The sequence below is a fragment of the Zootoca vivipara genome, chromosome 1 (assembly GCF_963506605.1).
Source record: "Zootoca vivipara chromosome 1, rZooViv1.1, whole genome shotgun sequence".
Lineage (NCBI taxonomy): Eukaryota > Metazoa > Chordata > Lepidosauria > Squamata > Lacertidae > Zootoca > Zootoca vivipara.
Genome location: NC_083276.1, coordinates 43,874,154 through 43,902,087, shown reverse-complemented (window position 1 = coordinate 43,902,087; position 27,934 = coordinate 43,874,154). Strand labels below are relative to the sequence as shown.

The 27,934-nt window shown below is 40.8% G+C and overlaps 1 protein-coding gene across 2 annotated transcripts in view; it reads left to right on the top strand.

Annotated features, from left to right (window-relative positions):
• VPS39 (VPS39 subunit of HOPS complex) overlaps nucleotides 1–25,808 on the top strand; it is a 29,649-nt gene extending 3,841 nt beyond the window's left edge. Inside the window, exons 3-26 of one of the 2 annotated variants that reach the window (XM_060274583.1) lie at nucleotides 1,732–1,796; nucleotides 3,668–3,710; nucleotides 4,466–4,560; nucleotides 4,778–4,876; nucleotides 5,372–5,464; nucleotides 6,305–6,488; nucleotides 8,542–8,662; nucleotides 8,848–8,968; nucleotides 10,415–10,544; nucleotides 11,278–11,420; nucleotides 12,014–12,157; nucleotides 12,925–13,066; nucleotides 14,643–14,729; nucleotides 15,229–15,302; nucleotides 17,873–17,971; nucleotides 18,236–18,353; nucleotides 18,780–18,908; nucleotides 19,732–19,834; nucleotides 20,713–20,758; nucleotides 21,939–22,088; nucleotides 22,425–22,559; nucleotides 22,779–22,870; nucleotides 23,524–23,645; nucleotides 23,821–25,808. In XM_060274583.1, coding sequence (XP_060130566.1) covers nucleotides 1,732–1,796; nucleotides 3,668–3,710; nucleotides 4,466–4,560; nucleotides 4,778–4,876; nucleotides 5,372–5,464; nucleotides 6,305–6,488; nucleotides 8,542–8,662; nucleotides 8,848–8,968; nucleotides 10,415–10,544; nucleotides 11,278–11,420; nucleotides 12,014–12,157; nucleotides 12,925–13,066; nucleotides 14,643–14,729; nucleotides 15,229–15,302; nucleotides 17,873–17,971; nucleotides 18,236–18,353; nucleotides 18,780–18,908; nucleotides 19,732–19,834; nucleotides 20,713–20,758; nucleotides 21,939–22,088; nucleotides 22,425–22,559; nucleotides 22,779–22,870; nucleotides 23,524–23,599 — 2,489 coding nt within the window. In that variant the 3' untranslated portion in view covers nucleotides 23,600–23,645; nucleotides 23,821–25,808. Of the gene's footprint in view, nucleotides 1–1,731; nucleotides 1,797–3,667; nucleotides 3,711–4,465; nucleotides 4,561–4,777; nucleotides 4,877–5,371; nucleotides 5,465–6,304; nucleotides 6,489–8,541; nucleotides 8,663–8,847; nucleotides 8,969–10,414; nucleotides 10,545–11,277; nucleotides 11,421–12,013; nucleotides 12,158–12,924; nucleotides 13,067–14,642; nucleotides 14,730–15,228; nucleotides 15,303–17,872; nucleotides 17,972–18,235; nucleotides 18,354–18,779; nucleotides 18,909–19,731; nucleotides 19,835–20,712; nucleotides 20,759–21,938; nucleotides 22,089–22,424; nucleotides 22,560–22,778; nucleotides 22,871–23,523 lie in introns of both variants that reach the window. The other variant, XM_060274563.1, reaches the window with a different exon arrangement.
• The last annotated feature ends 2,126 nt before the right edge of the window (nucleotides 25,809–27,934 follow it).

Sequence of the window (27,934 nt, the reverse complement as noted above, 5' to 3'; positions counted from 1 at the left end):
CCACCTCTCCTGCCCATACATTCTGTCACTGAATAGATCAGGTTGCAAGTTACAGGACAGTTTAATAAAGAACTATATGTAGTACATCCTAGGTCAGCTGTGTGCCTCGTCTTTTGGGTGGTTTATGGGGCTTTCACTGGAGGTGGACTCTTCTTCCTGTCATCTGCCATGTATTGAGTTAAGATTCCTGCATTACAGAGGGTTGAACTAGATGACCCTCAGGGCCCCTTCTAACTACAATTCTGTGATTCTGTTTTTGACTGTACTTCAGGACAAGGTATAGGATTTAAGGGAGCATAAAGCTCAGATAGAGCTGTTGTGTGCAAAACCCAACCTATATAACCTATGGTATGATTTAGAATGGAAAAGCAAAAACAAAACAAAACCCTACAGCACCTACATTTTGGCTCACTGGTGCATTAGCAGCAGTCCTTTCCTCAATTGTTGTCCCGTGTTGTCCCAAGTCCAGATAGACTGAATGCCAGTTCTTACAACCTCTTTTGAAGTGGAAGAATTGCTTCAGAGTAACCTTCCTTCCGCAGTTTTCAGTGATGGTGTAGTTTTGTGAGAGCATGCCCACAATACATTTTCCAGTATTATACTGGAAAATTACACAGTTGCACGAGCAGTCTAAATTTACAGGGTTGTTGCCTCTGTGCTGGCAGAAGTGCCTCTGTGCTGGCAGAAGTTCCCATTATCCCTGACCACTGGTCCTGTTAGTTAGGGATCATGGGTGTTGTAGGCCAAAACATCTGGGGATGCCTGACTTGGACCATTGCTCCATCTAGCTCAGAGTATTATATACTCTGACTGGCGGCCGCTCTCCAGACTTTCAGATGAGAAGATACAAAGAAGGGAAAGGCAAGGGCAGACAGCTGAGGAGATGAATGCAATAAATGAGGCCAACAGGGAATGATGGCGAGCAAATGCAGTTATGTGCACTTAGGCTTCATTTTGGTTAAAGGTGTTACTAATGAATGCAAGTAATGGCGGGGTGGCCCAATGGACATGAATTGGGAGTTGACATTTTAACCTGTTCCTCAGGAAAGTTATGAAAACGGGAAGTGAGCCTGGGGTGCTGCTTTTTCCTGCTCTGGGCAGCACCAGTACCATCTTGGAGAAGCCATTTTTCTAGCTTTGCAGAAAAAGACATGATTCTTTTTTAAAAAAAAACTGAATTTATTCTCAAACCACCTTAGCCAGTCTGTTCCAGTCAAATCATGATAGTTTTCAGTTGCTCTTGTCTCACTTGGTAAATTTCTCCCCCTTTTTGCATCAACATCAGGAGAGGTTACGACATCAGAAAGTGGCTGTAAGTTTGTATCCATAAACCTTTAAACCCTTGTGGTGAAGTGTTTTTATTCTTTGTCCCTCTTGCGATACTCCCTACAATTTTATTTGCTAGTGGCTGATGTAGTGATAAAGGGTGCTGGGGGCTTGCCTTTTCCTGAACTAGATTTTTGAAGTCTTTTGTTAAATCCCTTTCGTCCATGAGATGACAATGCCCAGTTTACTGGTGGGGTAATTGGATATGTTGTAATGTATAATTGCTCTTGTTGTTGTTGTTGTTGTTGTTGCAAACTTCAGGTGGACATGTGAGACTTGCATCTCCTCTAAACTGATAGCAGAACTTTGTGGGATATTTTTCCTTAGCTGATGAAATACGTGTTGATGAAATAGTTAACGTGAAAGGTATCTGTAGTCTAAAAGAATCCCTTTGCTGTCTGGTAGGTTGCAACAGATTTGAAGTGACATTAGAGAAGTCAAACAAGAACTTCTCCAAGAAGATTCAGCAGGTACATTGGATATCTCTGGACCCATCTAAAATCATAAGAGACATTTGACTGAAGTCAAGACTTCATTTTACTGGGGTGGGGTGAGATGGAAATTGTTGTGCTACTGAACTTGTCTTCTCTTACAATACAGTGGTACCTCGGTTTACAAACACAATTGGTTCCGGAAGTCTGTACTTAACCTGAAGCGTACTTAAGTAAAAGTAATGGAAAGTGGATTAATCTGTTCCAGACGGGTCCGCGGAGTACTCAACCTGAAGCATATTTAACCCGAGGTATGAGTGTAATTGGTTCCGGAAGTCCATATTTAACCTGAAGCGTACTTAACCTGAAGCGTACTTAACCTGAAGCGAACTTTCCCATTGAAAGTAATGGAAAGTGGATTAATCTGTTCCAGACGGGTCTGCGAAGTACTTAAACTGAAAATACTCAAACCGAGGCATACTTAAACTGAGGTATGACTGTATTGGCCTTTGCTGCAGCAACCCTAATGTGTGTAGCTGCCATAAGTCTTGTAGAGTTCCACTCACTTAAATGTGTTTGGGGTTGCTGTAATAAAATCAGAGACACTACTTCAAAGACATTTGGGAAATTGCAGTACATGCCTCTTGGCATAACAGCACCAATGCAGAATGGAAGTTGCTGCAGCCTTGTGCTTTCAAGTGACTAGCTTTTTCTGAGGAGCTTATTATATTTATATCCTGCTGTGCAGCCAAGATAGGGTCCCAGAGCAGCTTACAAAATGCACACAAAGCTACAACTAGAATAGGGGATATGGGGAGGTATGCCCTAATATTCTGGTCTTCTGCACTTGATGACATAAGCCTGATTTGCACATATAAGACTATGCCGTGGTGTTTTTAGCCAAATGTGGCTTGTTTGAAGGTTTGAACCTTTATCAACCTGGCTTATACCAACTATATTTTGGCACTATATCCAAAACTAATGGCCTTGTTTAACTATGGTTTGTTTGGCTACACATTTCAAGTACCCAAAACAGAGGCATGATGCTAGAGGAGTAAAGGGGGAAATCAAGCATTTGAGAAGCAAGCCATGGCTGCTTTCCTCATATGGAAGTGAATTTATGGTGTTTTTTTAAACAAACAAAAAACCCACAGCTTAGTTTTATGTGCAGACATAGCCACTATCAATATTCCTTTCAGGAAAAGAAAGCAGAAGGACTTGGGCTGGTTAATGGTAAAGATGTCAACCCAAATAAACAGCTCCTTTGTTAAGCTACAAAGTCTGTTAATTAACATTTAATTAAAAACCTTACATAATAAACTAGAATATTTTGAGGGAGCGAAACAGCCTATTTTGAGCAACTGTTCTTATAAAAGCTTACTGTGTTGGTGCTCATTCCTTTTTCCGGCATGCCGAATAATAAACAGCAATGGTGTGATTTTCTTTTGGGGTTTTCGTTCCTATTGCATATGCTTTGTTCCTTGTGGAACTCAATCCTTTGTTGCTGGCTGGAATCTTAAGAATTATGACTGGCTTATAATGCCTTAATAGCTGCATTTGGATATAGCACTAAACCATAGTTCTCCTCTCCAAGTAAAGGCACTATTATTTATATATGCTAAGCAATGGTATATATGCTAAGCAAAATTGTTGTGCCTATTAAACTATAAATATATTTTTATATAGTTCAAGAAACGTCTTGGGAGTTCATGTTGAAATGGTATTTATTGCCTGTAATGGAAGCTGTTAATGTCACCAGAAATATGACTATCGCTGCTAGGTTACTCTGCTAGAAGTTGATAGCTTGCATATAAATTGATTTTAATTTCAGTCCCTTTCTGTTGAGTAAGATTCATTTCTAGCAAAGGTTTGCCTGCAACTTATTTACAACATTATCATTATTTTTGTAGATCCATGTTGTGTCCCAGTTCAAAATTTTGGTCAGTTTATTAGGTAAGTGAATTCACAGCATTATGTTTTGAGACAGAGTAATTGAAGCTGCAATCTTATGCATCTCTTACTTCAGAGTAAGCTCCATTAAACTCAATAGGACTTACTTATTGGTATGCATAGGATACACATGCATAGGATTGTGTTGTTATTCATCTGAGCATGGTTATCCTTGATCTCCTTCGTTTATGTTGCAAGTCTTTCTCTTAAGACCCTTGTGTCTTTTCTCCCACATACATGGAATGTTTTTCTCTGCATTCTGACATAGAGGAGATTGCATTAGCTTACTTTATATCTTTGCCACCCCCCTATTTTTAAAACAAGTTAAGTCTTGTCTCCTGCTGATAAGATTTGTAGAATTTGTAGCGCATAATTCTGTGAATACTGCAGACATGCATCAATGAGGTCTTTGGCAATGCAATGTACCTTGCCCGTGTTTCTCCAAAAATAAGACACCATCTTATATTTATTTTTCCTCAAAAAAACATTATGGCTTATTTTCAGGGGATGTCTTATTTTTTCCCCTCCTCTCCTCCTCCTCCTCCTCCTGCTGCGGCCGGCATTGCTGCTGCGCCTATGTCTTATTTTGGGGGTATGGCTTATATTCCTTGAATGCTTAAAATCCTGCTACGGCTTATTTTATGGCTATGTCTTATTTTTGGAGAAACAGGGTATTAGCCCATTTCTTTGTTCTCAAATTTGAAATAGTTATGAGGGCATGTGGAATTACAATAATGTTCCTGTCTTGTTCCAAACAGAAAACAACATTTACGTTCATGACCTGTTGACATTTCAGCAGATCACAACAGTTTCCAAGGCGAAGGGTGCAACTCTCTTCACCTGTGACCTGAAGGCAAGTATTAGAAGATTGCATGCCTTATCCAATCTTGAAAAGGGGATTTACTGTGAGACCTTGGTGTGTGAAGTAAAAAATGAACAGAATATTGTCCTCAATAAAGACTGGTTTCATGAGAGGAAATTTCTATAGTTTTTAAATACCAAGAGCACATGAATGTACTTGATGAAGTGCCTTCCACACTAATACATAGAGAACTATTTTTTTTTCACAGCACTCTGCCACAGGTGAAGAGGTCTTGAGGATGTGTGTGGCAGTGAAAAAGAAGCTCCAGCTGTATTACTGGAAGGACAGAGAGTTCTACGAGCTGCAGGTTTGTTTAGTACTTGTTTTTAAGATGTAATACATTTTAGTGCTTGGGCACCTGAATGCAAGCCTTCAGTCTATCTGGTATTAAAGGCCTCCTCACTTATGGTTAATTCAGATGTACTGCTTTTTTTCTTCATGGAAAAGATGGCAGCTATTTAGTGTTTTGTTCATGGATCTTCGCTGCGAAATTCATATGGATTTTGCTTTCCCTCAAAACATGTTAAAGGTGTAAGGGAAGGGAGAGAGTATGTTGGCCTTGGCCTTGGATGAGAAGGTATAGGAAGGGATTTGAAGTTGTTTCTGTTTTTGTTTAGAGGATAGATTTCAAATGCTACCGTATTTAGTTTCTGTTAAAGCAGCTTGCTTTGCCGAGTAGATAATTGAGATGGCAATACAGACAAGCAAGGGATATTGCTATGCAGATATGTATAAAACAGTTTTAAAACTGTATAAAAACAGTTACCTGAGTAACTAGACCTTTTCTTTTCTTGATCTCCAGGGAGACTTCAGTGTGCCAGATGTACCCAAGTCAATGGCATGGTGTGAAGATTCAATCTGTGTGGGTTTCAAGAGGGACTATTATTTAATAAGGGTAAGAGAGAGTTTAGACTAAGTCAGAATAATAAAGGTTGATTTTCTTCGGATTCAGTGAAGATGGGACTAGACTGTGACTACAGTATGTTCTTGAAGCTATGAACATGAGTCTGACCAAACTGCGGGAGGCAGTGGAAGACAGGAGTGCCTGGCGTGCTCTGGTCCATGGAGTCACGAAGAGTCGGAAACGACTAAACAACAACAGCATCACAGTATGAACTACTTGCATATAATTAAGGCTGCAATTCTATGCAGGCTTCTTTGGGAGCAAGTCCCATTGAACCTAATGAGAGTTAATTCCAAGTGAACACGCGTAGGATTGCTCTGTAAGGCCATATTTACACCATATGTTTAACGTGCTATGATACCACTAAAGGAAGCCACGACTTCACCAAAAGAATTCTGGAAGCTGTAGTTTGTTAAGGGTGCCAAAAGTTGTTAGGAGACCCTTTCCCTCACAGAGCTACAATTCCCAGAGTTCTCAGGGAAGAGGGATTGATGGTTAAACCTCCCTGGGAATTGTAGCTTGAGGAAGGAAATGGGTTTACTAACACCCCTCAGCACCCTTAACACAGACTACAGCTCCCAGAATTCTTTGGGGGAAGCCATGACTGTTTAAAGTATCACTGTGTGAATGTGGTAGCCTCAATGGAAGTTAGTTATGTTTGAGAGTTCTCAAAGGAATATGTTGGTACTGGAACTGCAGGGTTTTTAAGTGAAGTAATCTTGGTGGATGGGCTCCTGAAAGGAGAGACTATTTTCCTTCCTCTAATGATAAAAAACAGTCTAATGTAGTTATTCTGTATGGATTGACTGGCTTTGATTATTCCTTTTGCAGGTGGATGGTAAAGGTTCCATCAAAGAACTCTTCCCCACAGGAAAGCAGCTTGAGCCACTGGTAGCCCCTTTGGCAGATGGGAAAGTTGCTGTAGGCCAGGACGATCTTACTGTTGTATTAAATGAAGAAGGAACTTGTACACAGAAATGTGCCTTGAACTGGACAGATATCCCAATAGCCATGGGTGAGAACTAGATATTTGTGTAATAATTATATATATGTTCCAACTGCGTGCACGGAGATCACAACCTTGCTCCATAATCGCTGAATCGAATTGCATCAAATTAGGACAAAGCGTACCTTGCCCATCAGGGAGGGATCTGGTGTAAAGGTTTTTTTTTCAAAAAAACCACCCCTTTCACACCTAAAATAATGCTTAAACACAAAAAATGTGGCGCCCAAATTAGACATCAGCAGCAGAAGGTCTGGAGACTCCAGCAGCATCCAATAGAAAGACAGATTGCACGCTGCTGCCTCCAAAGCCGCGTCACCAGATGACACCACAAAATTCCGCAGCAACCAACTGAAAACAGGCCTTTTGCAGCAACAAGGCCCAACATTGCCCAGCAGACCGAATAGGCCGCAGCAAAATAGGCCGCTTTCCAGACTAGGCCAAGTAGAGGTAGGGGCCTGCCTGGGGGGGATAGGGGGACTGTATAGGGGGCAGGGATATGTAATGGGTCAGAATAGGGTGGGGGGAAAACACAGGGATGAAATTTGCCCTATCCACAGTATCTTGCCTTGGCTTTGCAGACTAGGCCACTTTCCAGACTAGGCTAAGTGGAGGTAGGGGCCTGCCTGGGTGGGGAATGAGTGGGGTCATAGGTTGGGACAGGGTGGGCCCAGTCACAGGGATGAACCGGGGGATGGGGGGAGGAGGGACAGAACAGGGTGGGGGGAGACACAGGGGTGCACCTATGTAACCATAGCACACAAAAAACAGGGGGACTCTGAAAGTGAGGGGAGTCTGAAGTGGGACTCTGAGGCTCCATTTAACAAACAGCCACCACAACTCGTGGCAGGGCCAACTAGTAATAATAATAAATAAATAATTTCTACCCCACCTATCTGGCTGGGTTTTCCCAGCCACTCTGGGTAGCTTTCAACAGAACATTAAAAACTGAATAAAACTTCAAACATTATAAACTTCCCTAAACAGGGCTGCCTTCAGATTTCTTCTAAAAGTCAGATAGTTGTTTATTTCCTTGACATCTGATGGGAGGGCGTTCCACAGGGTGCCTGGTTCCCTGTAACCTCACTTCTCACAGCGAGGGAACTGCCAGAAGGCCCTCGGCGCTGCACTTCAGTGTCTGGGCTGAATGTTGGGGGGTGGAGATGCTCCTTCAGATATACTGGGCCAAGGCTGTTTAAGTCAATGGCCATTGCCTTTTTCCTTAGCAGCCTCCTCTGAAACAAACAAATTACCTTGTTCTGGCCTCAGCCCATGTTAGACTGCTGCCCATGTTAGCTAAATTCGTGCCTAATCCACATTTTCACGTAAATCAATATTGAAGGTTGTTAACTTGAGCAGCAAATGACTTGTAAATACGTAGAAGGAAGAGGAATTGAAGGTTGAATCTAAGGTAAAAAGGCAGAGAAGCTTTTCTCCTGAGGTGGAGAATTGAACCAAAAAGGATTGTTACTATTATTTCTTGTTATTAAGTTATGAATCTTCTTTTACATATGTCTCAAGGTGATTTACAGACTTACAATAAAAACAGCTAAAATGATTTTAAAACAGTACAACCCCCCACCGGAAGATAGGTTTTAAAACAATACAAAATGAATACCTAAGGTTATTATCATTTATTAATTTATGGTTGGATTTTTCTATGCAGGATATCCAATCAGTGTAGGGTAGTTGATGCGAAGACTTAGATCTATTGCTTACAGATAAATGGAACATTAAGAACAGTTCCGAATGCAAGCACTAGGGGGCAACATAAAGGACACAGTGCCCAGTTGGAGCAGAACAAGGATGCACGGGCAGAATGAAAGAGTGACTTATACTTGAAATGAAGTTTGGTTTCTTGTTTATGCCTTCTTTCAGTTTTTTGCCTTTTTTTCCTTGCCTTAAAGTGGACCAATGGGGAGGGGCTTTTGAAAGGCTTAAAGGCATGAAAGTATAAAGCATGCTAATGCATAAAATGCAATAGATTCACTGTTTCCAAATGTAAATTTGGGGAATACTATTGTAGAACCATATGCTGTTGCTGACTGTTCCATTTTCAAAACAGAACATCAACCACCGTACATTGTGGCAGTACTGCCAAGATATGTAGAGATTCGTACTTTCGAGCCCCGACTCCTAGTGCAGAGTATTGAGCTTCAGAGACCACGCTTCATTACTTCTGGAGGGTATGGAAGTTTCAGTTGCTTATTTTTCCCCCTCCCATCTAAACTTTATAAATTCTAATCTTGTGCATTATGCTTCTACTGAATTATTAATTTTTACATATTTATGAAGCAAAGGGGAGGGCGAAGTCCTTTCATTTTATTATTATCATGTTGATAACCCAACTTCTTTCCTTTTTTCTTTTTAGTACAAATATTGTGTATGTGGCCAGCAATCATTTTGTTTGGCGTCTCATTCCGGTTTCCATTGCAACCCAAATCCAGCAGCTTCTTCAAGATAAGCAATTTGAACTGGCTCTGCAATTGGCAGTAAGTGGCAGGATGGAAGCATTTTAAATCTGTATTGATTGCTAACTTCTGTAAGCTGCTACCAAGCATAGCTGCCAAGTTTTCGCTTTTCTCGCGAGGAAGCCTATTCAGCATAAGGGAAAATCCCTGTAAAAAAGGGATAACTTGGCAGCTATGCTACCAAGTAAAAGCTGCATCCAATACACAGCCTAAATCCTCTTGTTATTTGAGTGTCTTGGCATTAAACAACTCCACAATTTAGCATTCATCTAGGTTTGATCACTGTCTGGGAATGGGTGAGTGTCTTGGAACCATGTATACATGACTTGCTACATGATGGAAGAAAGGGTGTATGTGTAAAAAACTTAATAATAAATGTGCAAGATAGTATGTGTATTTATTTACAGTCCATGTCTCAAATTCCCTTGCAGTCCTGTTTAGTATAAGCCACTTTTGTGATAAAGAAACTTGCACGGGGAACATGTGACTTGCCTAAGGCAACTCTGTGACCTTTAGGTTTTTCAGAAATTAGCATAAATATTTGGTAGAACAATCAGTTGATTATCTCTTTCTTTCAAGATGATGCTATGCATTCCTTTTTTTCCAGATTTAGTGCTATGAAGTTTTTAACATGCAGTTTGTTTAGTTTAATATTGCATAAATATTTGTAACAGTTATACTGAGAATGATATCTTGCAGTACAACTGCAAGATAAAGGAGTGGGGAAAGACTTCAATTATAACTTTTACTGGGTCAGCTGCTTATGAAGATGGGAAGATTTTGTGTTTCTGCTGAACTCTGAATAATTTTGTACAGTTCAATACTTTCTTGCTAGAAGCGTACTTGACCTGATAACAGACATTGTCTGAATTCCGACGTTATCTGTCTGTCAGAAACTGACATGGCAGATATTTCTGTCAACACAAATACTTGGATTAAATAGCAGTTACTAACTGGAGGTTTTATCAACAAGCCCATGTTTCCTCCATGTAGTTTATGAATAACGGTGACTCTTTGTGTGAGTGCCAAGAGTTCTCTTTTAAACTGAAATGATATTTTTGGATATTTTTGGATTGCAAAAATGTTACGGGGTCAAAAATACATGACGTGAGCAGTCTACATTGATGCCTGGGTGCAAGAACAAATTAGAATTCTCAGAAACAGTTGTCTGTATTTCTCACTCATGTGTGAATGATTGAAACTGGATACATGCGATTCAGACTTGAGCTGCTCTTGTTACTGTATAAACATAGATAGAAACCTTGTTTCTTATACTGCAGCACATCCCTCTTTTTTTACTAGTATATATATTTTTTACTATTTCTGAGCAGTTTGCTTAAAACTCTGCTGATTTCAAGAGGCGCACAACCTTTACAGTAATGAATTTTCTCTTAAATACTGGAACTATCTTACATTGTTTAAGGAGTAACACTTCTTAAATCTTTTGCCTATTTTTGTACGTGTTAGGATATGAAGGATGATTCTGATACTGAAAAGCGACAACAAATTCATCATATTAAGAATCTGTATGCCTTCAACCTTTTCTGCCAAAAGCGCTTCGATGAATCCATGCAAGTCTTTGCCAAGCTTGGGACAGGTAAGTTAGTTGTGTAGCCTGGACTTAATAGACAGATAGGTATGGGAGATGGCTGTGACCTCTAAAGTCGTCAATGCAGAATGGAAGCAGAATGATATTGCACTAGGTGGCATCCTAATGTCCACTGGAGAATGACCTCTCCTAAAACTGTTCATGTTGACCTCAAGATCAATAACAACTTAAATGACATCTACTTAATGGCAAATTCACATGGCATTGGCTGTGGTCACTGGTCACACTGAAGGAAAGCAGCCTTTGGCTAGATATCAGGAAATGTGTTCTAAGGTCCCCATGTGGAAAGCCACTTGAAATTCTTACGCATGGCAAGTGTGAGGCTTCTGTTGCATGAGACATCCCTATAACTCTGGTCTGACCAGGTTATATACTTTCAATCCACATAGTACTGGTGATAAACTTTCAAATCTTATATCTCTACCACTCTCAATGGAGCTACCGTGAAAACATTTACATGGAAACATTTACCATCGTCTCCCACATGATATCCAGTGTGTGAAAGCTAGCCATAAGAACAGTTGGCCAAGGGACCAGTTTGTTGATGGAAGCTGTGGAAATGTGAAATTTCCTGCCTTCCAACTTCCAGTCTGAGATCCTTCATATTGTTTATGGTAACTTGTAACTGGAAACTTGGTAGTATTGAGTTTGAAAACGGAATACACTTTGAAGTATAGTTTGGAATTCTTGTGACTTAACTACAGTCATATATTTTGTTTAGATCCTACCCATGTCATGGGTCTTTATCCTGAACTGTTGCCCAGTGATTACAAGAAACAGCTCCAGTATCCCAACCCTGTTCCAGTTCTGTCTCCAGCAGAACTGGAGAAAGCACACTTGGCACTTATAGACTACCTGACACAGGTAAGTGTTTAGCGGCTCCTTGAGCATCCTATTTTTGGTAGTAGATGGTCATGTGACTGTTTTGACATTGCAGGACCTCCTGAAATTATTTTTCATGTGTTTTGGGCTTACCAGCTATTGCCTCACCTAACATGATAAAAGGAGGGTGTGAAGCACGATCTCTTGTACATATCAGAGCAGTCTCATGAAAAGCTTTCCTGCTTAAAAAAGGCACATCGGTGTGGGGTGTGGGTGGGATTCATTATCATACACTGCGTCAGCTCTTTCTTTGCTGTTCATATAGCACTGTGAGCATACAACAAACAAACACAAACAAACAAACAGACACATGAAAGACATCTCCTCCTGCCCAGTGAGCTTACGGTCTAAATGTTGACCATGTGCAGAGAGAAGGGGGAGGGGCTTAAAGGTTAACAGAATATTAGAAAAAGGAGAAGAATGGGAGAATCCAGTACAACAAGAACTAACAAGCAAATGCAGTTTGTCTGAACCCATGTGGATAAAAAGGTTGCAGTCACATGCGGTTTTCCCTCTGAGGTAATGTGGGTGAGGTGTGGCATGACTTCACTTCTTTTGACTCTTAATTTCTGCAGAAAAGAAGTCAGTTAGTGAAGAAGCTGAATGACTCAGACCATCAGTCCAGCACTTCTCCCCTCATGGAGGGGACCCCTACCATCAAATCAAAGAAGAAGTTGCTGCAGATCATTGATACCACCCTGTTGAAATGCTACCTCCATGTGAGTTCTCTGCATTTTCTGAAACACACACGCCTTCCTCAAACCAGGCATTTAGAGTTTTGGTGTTGGAAACTCAGGACTAATAGTGGAAAGGATTTAGATGTGAGTTTAAGCCCCTCTTTAAGCTTAAAATGCTAAAGGTGAAAACAGACACAACACTTTGGGGCACCTTCACTTATCTCAGGTCTTTCCTGGGTGCAACCTAAGTTGCGTCAGTATCTTCTGTGAAACTCTTTAACAGCCGAAATATATACTGCTTGCCTTTAAATTGCACCAAAAATTTTAGAGGACATGGATATGCAGAGGAGAAATTAAATATACGATGGGTTTGTTTTGGTCATGTTGAATCTTAGTAACTGTCATTTGGTCTCTGTTGTTTGCCAAAATTGTACATTGTTTTTAATACGGCAATCTCTTATTAAACAATAAAAGGGGCCAGTGGAATTGGTTGTCTGGTTGTTTGAGATACAAATCTGAATAAGCAGGAAAGTGTCTGCATGATTTTTTTTAGGAGGAGAGTAAATACCCCGGAATATTATTGATTTCCCTTGCTTATTTTTTAAATAAAAAAATGGAATAGAAAGACTAACAAACTAGCTCTTTGCTAGTTAAGCACATCATAGCCCTACTACATGTGAAGACTTGTTTTTAAATAAATACTTAGATTTGTGATAAGTATCTTCCTTTTCCTGGTTCTAAATGCATGCTTCTTTTGATGCATAGTAAACTGTTTCTGATTCCCTCAAATTGCTCCTCCTTACTGACAGACCAATGTGGCCCTAGTGGCACCACTGTTGCGACTGGAGAACAATCACTGCCACATAGAGGAAAGTGAGCATGTGCTCAAGAAAGCACACAAATACAGCGAGCTGATCATACTGTACGAGAAGAAAGGTCTGCATGAAAAAGGTAAGTTCTGTGGGGTGGGAATCTATTGGTATGTAATATAGACCTTGTGAATTTATCTGGCTTAGATCTATCCTGGCTAAAAGCTGCCCAAAAGTATTATTTAATGACCTCTGCCATTTGGGTCACTTCAAAAAATGTAGCTGCTATATTGTTTGGGGCACGTTTTCCTAATGCCCCTTAGATGTGCTTTTATTTAGGTCAGTGATACCTGTGTAGCAGGTTGACCCTATGCATCATGTTATGGTCTCAGAGAGGGGCACCAGCATTTGAAGGGATGGAACTGACAAGTAGGTTGCTAACACCACGTTTCAGGATTTGAATATACCTGTATTATTATTATGTACATTTGTTTGTTGCCTTTTACCAAAAAAAAGTGAGTCTCGAAGTGACTTAAGATAAAATACAACTGATAAAAACAGTGGAAGCCGGAAAGTTAAAACAACAGATAATACAAAATATCTAAAATGCCCACCTAATAACATAATGTAAATCTTACCCACCCTACTAAAAGATGAACTCCACCATAGAAGCCATAGTTATCAAAGGCCTGAGTGGATAAAAATAGATAACGATGGCGTGAGGCATGCTTTCTAGTATAAAGATAAAGAGCTGTTATTTGAAGCCGGGGGGATGGGGGCGGGGCGGCTGTGTTGAGGGGATCCTTGAGTTTGCAATCTCAACAGACCTTTTGTATTACACTATTTTAACTTTTTAGTTAATCGCAACTGTACAATATCAAATGGCCTCATAGGGCAAAGACAAAGCTACATCAAAAGGATACTCTTGATGTTATGAATTTTATCTTTTTCTGCTGTTCATGTTTCTCTGTCAATTAACTCTTACTGGATAGCCATTCTATTGCTGCTGCTGCTGCTGCTACACTCTTCTGTTAGGGAACTGGTTTTAGAGCACTTTGTTTCCCAATACTTCCATATGCTAGGCAGAACAGCATGGGGAATGGCAGACAAATAAATTCCCAGAGGCAGGGAAAAAAAGAAAGAGGAAGCATGCAAGAAGCTGTCATAGTAGCATATGCTATGCTACAGACATGTGGATGTTAAAAATAGAATTCAAGTACTGTCTTGACCTTTTGCTCAAGAGTGAACAGACTCCTAGCCTGTTGGATCTAGTTTGTCCAGCAACCAGATTCTGGTGCAAACCACATACAGATAGAATTAAAGAATAGATTCCATTCTGATCCTGAAAACTTTTTTTCAGTGCTGGAATTGAGGTGAACTTGCTTTCTTTTCACACAAAAGCCCAATATTACTTTAAAATGTTTTCTTCATTTCAGCAGTCTAATTTAGGTGGGGAAAGTCATTTTGTTGTTGCTATGAACAATCGGGACTCAGAAATTCTTGCCACATGACTGCAAAGCACCCAGAGATTTACCAGTAGATCCCAATCTACCTTCATGCTCATCCCCACCAAACATTATTGTGTGTGTTTATGTAGGGGAAGACTGCTTCTGCTTTGTCATGGCACGAAACACACAGTTCTTTGTATTAACTGAGGAGCCTTGGTCATGGGTAACTAAAGGAAAATCCCAGTAGGCCTGTCTTCTGTTTTTCTGCAGCTTTGCAAGTGCTAGTGGATCAGTCAAAGAAAGCTAACTCCCCCTTGAAGGGCCATGAGAGGACCGTGCAGTATTTGCAACACTTGGGTGAGTGCAGCTGAATATACCTTCTGTTTTCACATCTTGTCCTACCTTTCCATGGAACAAATAGATCGTGGTGGCTCACAAAAGACAAATGGGGGGGAAACCACCCCACACTCCAAAATAATTCACAGAATTATTTATAAATCAGTTTCACAAATTTGGTTGACCATACAGTAAAAATATGAAAGCCTGTGGATATCAGTCAACTCAGCCCAAAATTTTAAGTGAAGGGGTTCTCTTGATCTCCCAGAGATGGAGCTTAAGCCTGATAGGCTTCTTTGGGAGCAGCATTAGAAATTATGGTGACATTAACAGTCATGTCCTAATACTCAGAGAAAGGCATCCCAGCAGGATAATTTTTCCCTAAAAGGGACTCAAGGCGGCTTGTAAAAAGTGCCTTAAAAGAAATTTTTTAAAAAGTGATGGATCTAGTTGTCATTTACACCTTACTCTATAGCTTGCAGTCTAGTTCAATTCCATTTTGCTTTCTTTCTTATTCTAGGCACCGACAACTTGAACTTAATATTCTCCTATTCTGTTTGGGTACTTAGAGACTTTCCTGAAGATGGATTGAAAGTAAGCACACTTTGTCACAATTGAAAATAAAGGTGGAGAGAATTAGGGTGTGCCTACTGACTGCGCTGATAGTAAAGCAAATAATATTAGGCAGGTCCTTCTAATATTTTGCTCACTTAGTTCACACTCATAAGGCTATCATAATTGTAAATAAAGGGCTGCTTTAAGTGTTCTGGGTCCACATAAAGACTGTTATAAATTGCTCTAAATAGCAGCATTGCCCGTGTGACTATATACAGCCTCTCTACATAGATTGGAAAACACTGGCCATTCTACCTCATGTGTCCAAAAAGAAAGCTACTCCATGTACCGTATTTGTTGTTCTTTAGTCGTTTAGTCGTGTCTGACTCTTCGTGACCCCATGGACCATAGCACGCCAGGCACTCCTGTCTTCCACTGCCTCCCGCAGTTTGGTCAAACTCATGTTCGTAGCTTCGAGAACACTGTCCAACCATCTGTCGTCCCCTTCTCCTAGTGCCCTCCATCTTTCCCAACATCAAGGTCTTTTCCAAGGATTCTTCTCTTCTCATGAGGTGGCCAAAGTATTGGAGCCTCAGCTTCACGATCTGTCCTTCCAGTGAGCACTCAGGGCTGATTTCCTTAAGAATGGATAGGTTTGATCTTCTTTCAGTCCATGGGACTCTCAAGAGTCTTCTCCAGCACCATAATTCAAAAACATCAATTCTTCTGCAATCAGCCTTCTTTATGGTCCAGCTCTCACTTCCATACATCACTACTGGAAAACCATAGCTTTAACTATACAGACCTTTGTTGGCAAGATGATGTCTCTGCTTTTTAAGATGCTGTCTAGGTTTGTCATTGCTTTTCTTCCAAAAAACAGGCGTCTTTTAATTTCATGACTGCTGTCACCATCTGCAGTCTCCTTTCTGGATCACTGCCTTGTCGTAGCGAAGGGGCTTGAATAACTCAGAGAAGCTATGAGCTATGCCAGGGGTCAGCAAACTTTTTCAGTAGGGAGTCGGTCCACTGTCCCTCAGACCTTGTGGGGGGCCAGACTATATTTTGGAAAAAAATATGAACGAATTCCTGTGCCCCACAAATATCCTAGAGATGCAGTTTAAATAAAAGGACACATTCTACTCATGTAAAAACATGCTGATTCCTGGACCATCTGCGGGCTGGATTTAGAAGGTGATTGGCCGCATCTGGCCCCCGGGCCTTAGTTTGGGGACCCCTGAGCTATGCCATGCAGGGCCACCCAAAATGGACAGGTCATAGTGGAGAGTTTTGACTAAATGTGATCCACCTGGAGCAGGAACTGGCAAGCCACTCCAGTATCCCTGCCAAGAATACTCCATGGACAAAGACAACAGGCATATACCGTATTTACTCAAGTCTAATGCACCATCAAATCTAATCCGCACCTTAATTTTCAGAACCTTGAAACCCAAAAAAGTATTTGCTGGCAGATTTAAATCTGCCATAGAATCTAATGCACACCTTAATTTTCATAATTTGGCCCAAAAAGGTGAGCGTTAGATTAGAGTAAATATGGTAATATCTATCATAACATAATAATAATAATAATAATAATAATAATAATAATAATAATAATAATAATTTATTATTTATACCCTGCCCATCTGGCTGGGTTTCCCCAGCCACTCTGGGTGGCTTCCAACAGAAAAATAAAACACAGTAATCTTTTAAACATTAAAAGCCTCCCTGAACAGGGCTGCCTTGTTGGCAGAAGCCACACTTACAAGTTAGCACAACTCAGATTATCTGTTTGTATGCAGCAGCTTTGCAGTACTTGAAAAATGCATCTTCCTTACTTTATTGAAAGCTTATCTTGCTAATCCTTACTTACCAGTAATGTCTAGAGTCGACTAAGCAAAAAGAAGCTGTGAAATTATATCTAGGGTACATCAAGCCCACAATAGCTTTTTGAACCCAGTCACTGAAAGACAGGATGAAGTTGGTAGTTCTGAGTGAGGTTTCATCAGTTGCATCAGTTCTCGTTGTTTGGTTTTAGAAGACAAGAATTGCCTGTTGCTGTGCTGAGTGTGGCCTGGTTTGCACAACCTGTGTGGCCTGGTTTGCACAACCTGGTAAGCCAAACTGACTTACCAAAGCCTCAAGCAGTTATGGAAAAGAACTTCCAGTCAAGAACAAACCTTGACTACAACTTGTGGTTAGGGCGGGGAGAGTTTAACCAAAAGTCCTAGTTCACATGATGTGCTAAGCCAAACCCTGGGTTAGTTCAGTGTGGCACAATAGTAGGACCAGGAAGAAGCAAAGTGGCTGCAAGTTCCTTTCCAGAACCTGGTCAATAAGTGCATGCAATATCTCAGTTTAATAGGGACACTGGTAATAGAATGCTACTTGCTGATACAGAGCAATAGGGCAAGAGATTTACCCTCAGTGTTCTGTGTTTGTATATTGTGCTTTCAGTTGGAGAACATTGAAGATTAATTGCTGCTGCTCCTTCAGAAAGATATTGAGTGTCATTTGGGGGCTTGTGAATTGACGTGTTTGACTTTCCTTAGAAAAACTAATGTAAATGTATAAAAATTAACTTTGCGAAATTCAACCTTTTTGATTGGCAGATATTCACAGAAGATCTTCCTGAAGTGGAATCCCTTCCTCGAAACAAAGTCCTCAGTTTCTTGATAGAGAACTTTAAAAACCTGGCTGTTCCGTACTTGGTAAGAACTCATGCTGTTACCTGCGCTCCCTGTTCTGATAACAGCAATTCGTGTCTGGCTTCTAGGTCTGTCTGACACAATTTTTGAATTATAAACATGTAGCAGTAGCTAATCCAGGAGGTATGAAGCCGTTTTTGTAGGATTCCTGGTTTATAAAGGAAGAAAAAAGTGGCTTTTCTTGAACAGACATTGAAATATTGATGGGAAGAGGCAGGGTCTTCTATGGTCAGCTGTCATACATGGGTTGTGGACATGTATTTACAGGAACATATAATCCAAACCTGGGAAGAGGCTGGTTCAGAGTTCCACAACTGCCTGATTCAGCTCTACTGTGAAAAAGTGCAAGGATTAATGAAGGAATATCTCAGCTCTTTTCCTCCAGGTATTTTCACCCCTGGTCTACTTCAGTGTGCCAAAATAAGAAACTATGGGACAAACTATAGAGAAGAGAAGTAGTTGAATAAAAGAATTGGAGGCAGCATGCTTCTGAATTACCAGTTGCTGGCAATTGCAGGTGGGGAGAGAACTGTTGGATTGGCCACTGTGAGGACAGGAAGCTGAATTAGATGGACCTTTGTTTTTAAACACAAAGGTGATTCTGTAGATTGCAGACTGTAAGTAGCTACTGTTAGGTAATGTATCTCAGTTGTGTGCTATTAGGAACATTATTAAATTTTACTTCACATGAGATGTTCAGAAGCATCTTTGTTTCAGTGGGTCTCCTGTCTAATGGGAGTGGGACTTCAGATAACTTCATTTTATGGCTTCACATTTGCTGATGCTAACAAATAATATTCTTCTGTTTCAGATAAACTACCGGTGGCAGCTGGAGAAGAGGAGGGGGAACTTGGAGAGTATCGACAAAAACTGCTTTTCTTCCTTGAGACTTCCAGTTGCTACAATGCTGAGCAGCTCATCAGTGACTTCCCCTTTGATGGTAAGAGATGGTGCAGCCATATTGGTCTCCTTCATTGCTGGCGACAATTAGCTATAGTTATTGCAGTGGAATTGTATTTTTCTTTAGTTCTTTTTTAAAATTTAAAGACATTTTAAGTGCTGGAAAAGTGAATGTAGCCTGTTATCCTCTGCTATGGGCATTCTGCACAAGTGCCATGTCTCAGTAATGTAAAGGGATTTTCCCTTACTATTATTAAATTTTATATTGCCACCCCCTCCATCCTCCCAAAGGAGCCTAGGGCAGCATGTCTGTGTTGGTGGAAGAGATGCTGCATAATGGCCCTTTATAAATATAGGGGACAATTGACTGTTTTATGTGAAGAGCAATGTTTAAAATGCTCACTGTTTGAAAAGCTATGGGTAACTGAAAAGTGGTGTACAGAGGAATAAAAACAACAACAACCGACAGTGTGATGTTACTGATTTCTAGAATAAACTGAGCTCTTCCTCTTCCTTCTGTCCAGGTATTGTAACAAAATATGGTCTTCCTCTGCTGCTTAGTTTGCAGAATTGTGTTTCTGCTGAAGGCAATAATACCCTGTTTTCCCGAAAAGAAGACATACCCATAAAATAAGCCGTAGCAGGATTTCTAAGCATTTGCATAATATAAGCCATACCCCGAAAATGAGACATAGTGATAGGCGCAGTTCTGGAGGGCGCCAAGGAAGAGGCGCGTAAATTAAAAAATAAGACATCCCCTGAAAATAAGCCATAGTGTGTCTTCTTGAGGAAAAATAAATATAAGACAGTGTCTTATTTTCGGGGAAACTCGGTAGCTACTTTTGTTCTACTCCTGCCTGCAGGCCTCCTAGAAGAACGTGCTCTGCTGCTGGGACGGATGGGAAATCATGAACAAGCTCTCTTCATATATGTTCATATCCTGAAGGATACAAAAATGGCTGAAAAGTATGTCTCTGCTTAACAGTAACACTTTGTTAGTTTTTAAAGAAGCAAACCAGCTTAGTTCATTCTTACCTGTTTAAGTGGGAGGTGTATGTAGTCATTTCCCACCTTAATTTGTCCCCCTCTGCATTGGGGGTCGCCAACCTTTGTGGCCCATGGGCACATCTGCAAACTAGAGGAACTGTTGCAGGGCACCACACACACATTGCAGCCTATTGGAAAGGAAATGAGCGTAATTTGAACAGATGAAAGGTGGGGAAGAGAGCCTTGTGTGCACATCAGGGAAGGCTTTTTTGGTTGCATATGACCATGGACACCATGTTGTTGACCCTTGCTCTACTAATGCTGAAGCTGGTACTAACCACAGCTTCAGAGGTGCATTGTCTTATTTCCTTTCCTTGCTGATAACCATATATGTACAGCTTTAGCATCATATCATAATTAGCCAAGGGGTCCTAGTAGCCAGTTCATTAGCAGTCTTTAGAACATAAGAAATTAGCAGGTGCACTTACCAGGCAACCCTTGTTTGTTTGTTTTGTTGCATAGACGTATGATTCATTGTGCAAATATGTATGCATAAATATGGCATAGAAAATTGTTTTAATACTGGAAAGTATTTTTCTTTCTTACATGGTGATCAGTCCTATTTAACATTTTAATTTGCAAAATGAGAAACCAGTTTAAATGCCTTTCCAGTTGGTAGGCATCTATCTGCCTCGGGAGACGATGGAAGAGTTTGCCTTTGGGGGTAAAGTCAAACTGTTGGAAGGTTGCAGCACAGTACTCACTGATAATTGTAGGGTAATAAGTCAAAATATGTAATTTTTAAAATAAGCTGGACTTCAAGGACTGAGTTTCCTGTATATGCTGTTGTGTTTCAGTTACTGTCACAAACACTACGACAAAAGCAAAGATGGCAACAAAGATGTGAGTGGCTTATTTTCTGTTATCTTGGAGTTTACAAAACACGCTTCCTTTAATTATCCTGTTTCTGTTACATAGTTTGTAGCATCAACAAATTTCATGGCAGGTAATTGGAGCGAGTAAAAGATGTTATGTCTGAAACAAATGAGCCTGCAAGACTTGAAATTTTATAAGTATTCAAGTCTTTTAAATACTTTGGGGTGCTGCTCGGTGTGTGTGTGTGTGTGTTCAAATAAAGCAATCTCTTATTTCCAAGCAAGTTGCTTTGGAAAATATACTGTTGTTTTTGAAGCAACTTCCCACTCTGCAGCTGTGAGTGAGTGAGACTCATTGCCAAGGCCATCATTTCTCCCCTGCTGAAGGAGCTTGGCCTCCTAGCATTATATTGCTAAAAGACTTTGTTTCAGGCAGTTACTGCACAGGCATGACTGAGCTTGTGCGGTTTCAGTTGGCCAGCCTCACACAAAAGGTCCCTGGAGCAGCAGCAACCTCATCATTAGGCTCCCCTTCTTCCCATTAATCACAATTGTGTTTGAGGTGCGAAAAGGAGTGGTGGCTTGGGCAGCAGGAGGCTATGTAGCTAACAGAGGATTAAATGGAGGGTAGAACAGGGCTACTAGCCACAATGGCCGTGCTCTGCCTCCACGTTCGGAGGTACTAATGCTTCCGAGTATCAGCTGAGCAGGAGCGGAGAGCAATCTTGTGCTCAATGTCTGCTTGTGGGTTTCCCACGGATCTGGTTGGACACTGTAAGAACAGGATGCTGGACCTGATGGGCAGGCTTATAAGGATATAGGTGTGTTTGCATGCTCGCACATTTATGCCTGCTACTTAATTTCACCTTTGTACAGTAGGATTGTTTCTACACATATGCACTGCACTATACTCTCCATTGCAGGCATAAATACCTAAGGGTGTTGCAATATACTAATTAGTGCATTTCTTTCGCAGATAAAGATCAGCTTTACCTTCAGAAATAAATGGGAAACACTGTTTTCCCAGGAGCGCTGTGGACTCTTGTTCATACCATTTGAGCAAGAGCTTATATAAAGCTGTAAATACTTCTGGTCAAGATAAGAGTTTTGTTATAAGATGGGCACTGTCTCTGTTGTGGGGTGGCATACTTGGTCCCAGAGATTTTGGAGTGGATTTTAAATATAGTGGTTTGCTTTGTGTCAAACAGGTATACTTGTCTCTTCTCCGGATGTACCTCTCACCACCTAGTGTTCACTGCTTGGGACCAATCAAGATGAAACTATTGGAGCCTCAAGCCAATCTCCAGGCTGCATTGCAGGTTTTGGAACTTCATCACAGCAAGTTGGACACTACCAAAGTAAGGTGTTTTTTTTTTAATGAAGCACATTACATTGTGGAATGGAGTAGATATGATGCAAAAAACCTCTATTGCATTAAAATAAACTAATTTTTGTGTATGAATACCCCTTTTTCTTCCACAAGCTGCTTGAAGGACCACTTTCTTTGCAAAAAAATTAAGCTGTATCCAGAGAATTTGTTTTTTTTAGGAGCTAACTTACATGTAACGTGAATTTATACCAAACTTTGCAAGATATACCCCCCCCCCCAATGCTCACAACCATGAAAAGTTGGAATACTGGAAGAATTTTGGAAGAATCCTAACACATTAATTTCCCTTTGGTTGTATCTGTAGGCAATAAACCTCCTCCCAGCAAATACTCAAATTAGTGAGATTCGAATCTTCCTGGAAAAAGTCCTTGAAGAAAATGCCCAGAAGAAAAGATTCAGTCAAGTACTTAAAAATCTTCTCCATGCTGAATTCCTGAGAGTATGTTGTTCATGTTACTTCTCCATATTTATCAAAGGGAATGTTTAAAGCAAATGTTGGGCTGTTGTATGTGAGGGGGTTGTTAGGTAGAGAAATTGATAAATTGTAATACCAAAAAACAGCAACAATAATAATTAGTTTAACTATTATAAAGGTATTTTCATATTTCTTCAGGGTGTGAGGGAATGTTCTATTCTATTTGTTCTTATTTTGCCATAGGTACAGGAGGAACGGATTTTACACCAGCAAGTGAAATGTATAATCACAGAGGAAAAACTTTGCAGTGTGTGTAAAAAGAAGATTGGAAATAGGTATGTGGAAATTGCTACTGATTTTTGCACAATTTTTGTGGAAGAGCAGCAGTGGGCTAGAATGCCTGCTGAAGCATTCTTTGAGTGTCCTGTTAATTCTCCGACAGTGCACTCCTAAGCATATTTATTCAGAAGAAAGAACCACTAGATTAAATGAGAATTCTTCCTTGATAAGTGGGTATCGGGGGGGGGGGCATGGTGGTGGAATTCACTTGGCTTGCCTCTTAGTGTGAACTTTCCTGAATCACATAAGTGAACTGACATAGCTATGCTTTGGAATTCATGCTTACTCAACATTTGTGACACAGTTCTCCAAAAAGTATGGACAAAAATGCATCATGAAAACTACTACATGTCTCTGGTTTTGAAAATATATGTTAAGTCTCGCCAAACACTAGATAAGGCACCTACTAGCAAGAAGGGAAGGAAACATGCACACGCTGCTACAGGAACACAAAGGAAACAAAACACTAAGAACCGCAGAGAGAAATGCTGGTTGAGAAGTGACCTTTCAAAAAGTATTGATTTTTGTAAAGAGGAGCCTGTTCCGTGCCCTTCTAAAGATTACTAAATCAAGTGGTGTTTTTTATATTATTTTTAAATTACTAAGATAACCAGCTAACTTGATGTACCGACCTTTTCTCTTCCTATAGTGCCTTTGCCCGCTATCCTAATGCAATAGTCGTGCATTATTTCTGTTCCAAAGAAGTGAGTGCAGTAGACACCTGAAATGATTGTCATGTGGACTGCAGAAGCCATGGTGCTTACCTGGAAGGTGAGCGAAGAGAATTGGAGGCATTGGGGAAGTTGGAGGAATCTTCTGAGGCATGTTGCTTACAAACAACTTGAGCCCCACATCGCTTTACCAAATGACTCGCCATGTAATCTGCCAATGCAGGCATAGTAGGGGAAACTGACATCTAACTATTATTTTATATACTTGGCACCAGGTTGGCCCCAGAGCACTTCAGCATGAGGAAGAATGAAAGCTAAATAGCAACGAGATGCCATCATGCTCCAGTTTTTGTAGCAGTTCTCGTTCCAAGGAAGACCCAAGTCGAATAAGGCAAAAATGCATTTTGTGTTGCATTCTGTATTCTGATCATAGTTGGGGAAAATTATATGATTGTTTCATCAGCATTACATTGAGATCCACTTTTATCAGTCATGTGGAGGCAGGCACTTCCAGAGAGGCTGTACCCAGATTTCCTTACTGCAAATGTTGGATATAAATAGGCATTGGCCATCGAACCTTATCCTTTGTATTTGGGAGTGGTTATCACCACTGATAAACTAGTCTAATAACAATATGATCAGAAATGGAAAACGTGTTTTTTTGTTTTTGTTTTGAGAAGCATGTAAATATGAATGAGCATAATATTTGCACTGTGTATAGTGACTTTGATTATGAGTAGAATGAAAAGTGACAATGATTTTTCTGAAGGGAGGGGGAAGTAGCATCTGCACTTGTACCAAAAAGTTAAAAGAGCAAAATCAGATTTCAAAGAGGGTGTGTGTTTTATATTGAGCACCTGGTCTACACTTTGGGGTCACTATTGCGTTGAAGTGGTTGTCTTCATGAATACTCCAGCTTTTGAGTAATGCAGACACTTCCATTGCAGTATTTTTAGTTCCCTATTATGTTCCCACTGGTGCCCCTCTGTAGCTTTGTTGTACCCTCATTGCTGTGATACTGAAAAATCCTGGGCCCTTGCAGGTTGTAATATTGTCTTAACATTATTTTTTAAAGCCTAATCTTTTGTGAGGGTGATAAAGATGAATTTGAGAGTTCAGCAGCAGGTGAACAAAGGCTTGTGATAGGAGCAATAGGTTCAGAGGATCTGAATGGGGAAGTTATCTCAACATCCCATAACAGCTATTTATTATTTTTAGTTTTTTGTGACTGTAATCATTCAGTGATTTATAGTTTTTGGCAGAAAGACACCATAGTTGAGGAAATAAAAGTTAAGGAAAAGCCTTTCTATGCTGTTTTGATTTCACTACAGTCATACCTCAGTTTGCGACTGCAATTTGTTCCGGGGAGCCGGTCGCTCCCCGAGTTCGTCGTAAACCGAGGGGCTCTTCTGCGCATGCGTGAAGTGCCGATAGAGCGCTTCTGCACATGCGCAAATCGCTTCTGTGCATCCGCGCGCCGTGGAACCCGGATATAAACATTTCCGGGTCCGCGGCAGTCGCAAACCAATCGGTCGCAAATGGAGGTGGTCGCAAACCGAGGTATAACTGTATGTGCTTGGTAAGATCCCAATATGAGTGAAGCACTAGGATAAATTTAGTGTGTAATTTGATTTGCTGCAAAACAGCTTGGCCTTTTCTAGGAGCTGCTTCCCTGGCTACCTTAAGTACATCTTCTGGTGAAGTCTATCCTCAAGGTCACGTCTATTTCTGTGTTATGTGCAGTGAATACCAACTGTGTCTTACTGCTGGGTTTGGGATTTGTTCTTTTGCTAAGATTAAACTGATTTTTGGTACTTTGTTCCCTTAAATCCATACAGTGTCAATGCATTATGTTTGTTGCATTTGTTCAGCTTCCTAGCCTAGACAGGTACTGCAGGTGAAGACCACAAGATATTCATATGTAAAGGACAGCAAACCGAAGTGTTTACATAGAAACTTTTATTTGTGCAGTCCATTCTGACACAGTTTAATGATATGTCTGCTGCCAGTAAAGCCACATGCTCCACTGAGGCATCTCAAGTGTACTTTTCTCCTTCACAGAAAAGCTTTTATGTGCCTCGATTCAGCTTCATTACATACCTTCTGCAGAGAAGTGGCTTACGCTATAATTGCCTGCTGGTAGCCTTGCACAGTGTCTGGAATTCACTAACTGTACAACAGGTTAATTTGAAGCAATAAATTATTATAAATATTATAAAACCTGCATATTCTTTCTTCCCTTAAAATAAAGTTTTATATTGTACTTCCTTTTCAGACTTAGCTGTGTGTAGTCTCAGACATTATTTTTTTGCCATTTAAGGTTTTTATACAGGTTGTGTGATTCAGACAAAGGATGTTGCCAATCTAGTTCCCAAAGGTGAGGCATAGTTGCTGCACTACAGAATTGTTACTGTTCAAACCTGAACCACAGGATCTACCTGTATGATGACATTCAACTTTTTTAATCATGCTGTGCTATTATTTCAGAGGCTGTTCACATTTAGCCTACATTTTCAAGTATGGCCTTTAAACAATATTTTGCTGCTCTGGAAACACAAATGGGAAAAGTTCTTAAAACGATAACAGATTTTCATGTAGATAATGCAGGGTTAGAAGTAGTAAATAAAGCTTTCCAGATGACAGTTATTTCAATTGATTCTTTCTCAAGCAGTTCCATTGATCTTTAATAGGTCTACCCAGGAGTAATCGGGCAGTGATGTGCAAAGTATTTAGGTTTCCATTGTCCTGAGCATTCACGATGGGTTACTATAGTGTAAGAGTCATGGCCTTTCTCATTATGTTGCCAATGCCTTAGTGACATGGACATGGTATCTGAAAAAGTGTGCATGCACACAAAAGCTTATACCCAGAACAAAACTCCACTCTCACCTGTGGCTCCTAGGAGCTGTCAGCATGTGACAGCATCAACACCCCAGGAACAGCTTCGACTGGTCAGCTAAACCAGGTGAGAGTAGCTGATGGGTCTCAGACCCTTGGTGAGTTAAGGATTTCCATGGCATGCAAAGACAGGTTCTGGCAGATTGAGTGGACGAGACCTATAGTGGGTCCCAACAGTCCAAAAGGCAGTTTCTGCATGTGCTATAGAGGGGCAGACAGGGCTCGTCCACCTAGGAAGGTAGGCCATCTAGAAGGAAAACTAATCCTAAACCTCTGCTACCTTGCACAACACCTCCAGAAGAAGAAAAGGCTAAGGAGTAAACCCTACACAAATATGGAGTGGAGTTTCCCTAAGACGGTTGGATGGCACCTTGTACGCCTCCTTCCAGTAACTCCTGCAGCCAACTTGTGCCACATCAGCAAGGCCGAGAATGAGGTATTATCATCTGAGCATCTCAGGACCTCCATCCACACTGCCCAGGTTTGCACCCCAGGGAGGTAAATTCATCCCCAGAGGCGCATCCCATTATCTCTCAAGACAGACAGATGCCAACAGTGACATGGAAATAAATTAGTCAGCCTCTAATTCTTTTTAGAGATTGAGCATTTGCCAAAAGAATGTTGTTGTTGTTTAGTCGTTTAGTCGTGTCCGACTCTTCGTGACCCCATGGACCATAGCACGCCAGGCACTCCTGTCTTGCACTGCCTCCCGCAGTTTGGTCAAACTCATGTTCGTAGCTTCGAGAACACTGTCCAACCATCTCGTCCTCTGTCGTCCCCTTCTCCTAGTGCCCTCAATCTTTCCCAACATCAGGGTTTTTACCAAGGATTCTTCTCTTCTCATGAGGTGGCCAAAGTATTGGAGCCTCAGCTTCACGATCTGTCCTTCCAGGGAGCACTCAGGGCTGATTTCCTTAAGAATGGATAGGTTTGATCTTCTTGCAGTCCACGGGACTCTCAAGAGTCTCCTCCAGCACCATAATTCAAAAGCATCAATTCTTCGGCGATCAGCCTTCTTTATGGTCCAGCTCTCACTTCCATACATCACTACTGGGAAAACCATAGCTTTAACTATACGGACCTTTGTCGGCAAGGTGATGTCTCTGCTTTTTAAGATGCTGTCTAGGTTTGTCATTGCTTTTCTCCCAAGAAGCAGGCGTCTTTTAATTTCGTGACTGCTGTCACCATCTGCAGTGATCAAGGAGCCCAAGAAGGTGAAATCTCTCACTGCCTCCATTTCTTCCCCTTCTATTTGCCAGGAGGTGATGGGACCAGTGGCCATGATCTTGGTTTTTTTGATGTTGAGCTTCAGACCATATTTTGCGCTCTCCTCTTTCACCCTCATTAAAAGGTTCTTTAATTCCTCCTCGCTTTCTGCCATCAAGGTTGTGTCATCTGCATATCTGAGGTTGTTGATATTTCTTCCGGCAATCTTAATTCCGGCTTGGGATTCATCTAGTCCAGCCTTTCGCATGATGAATTCTGCATATA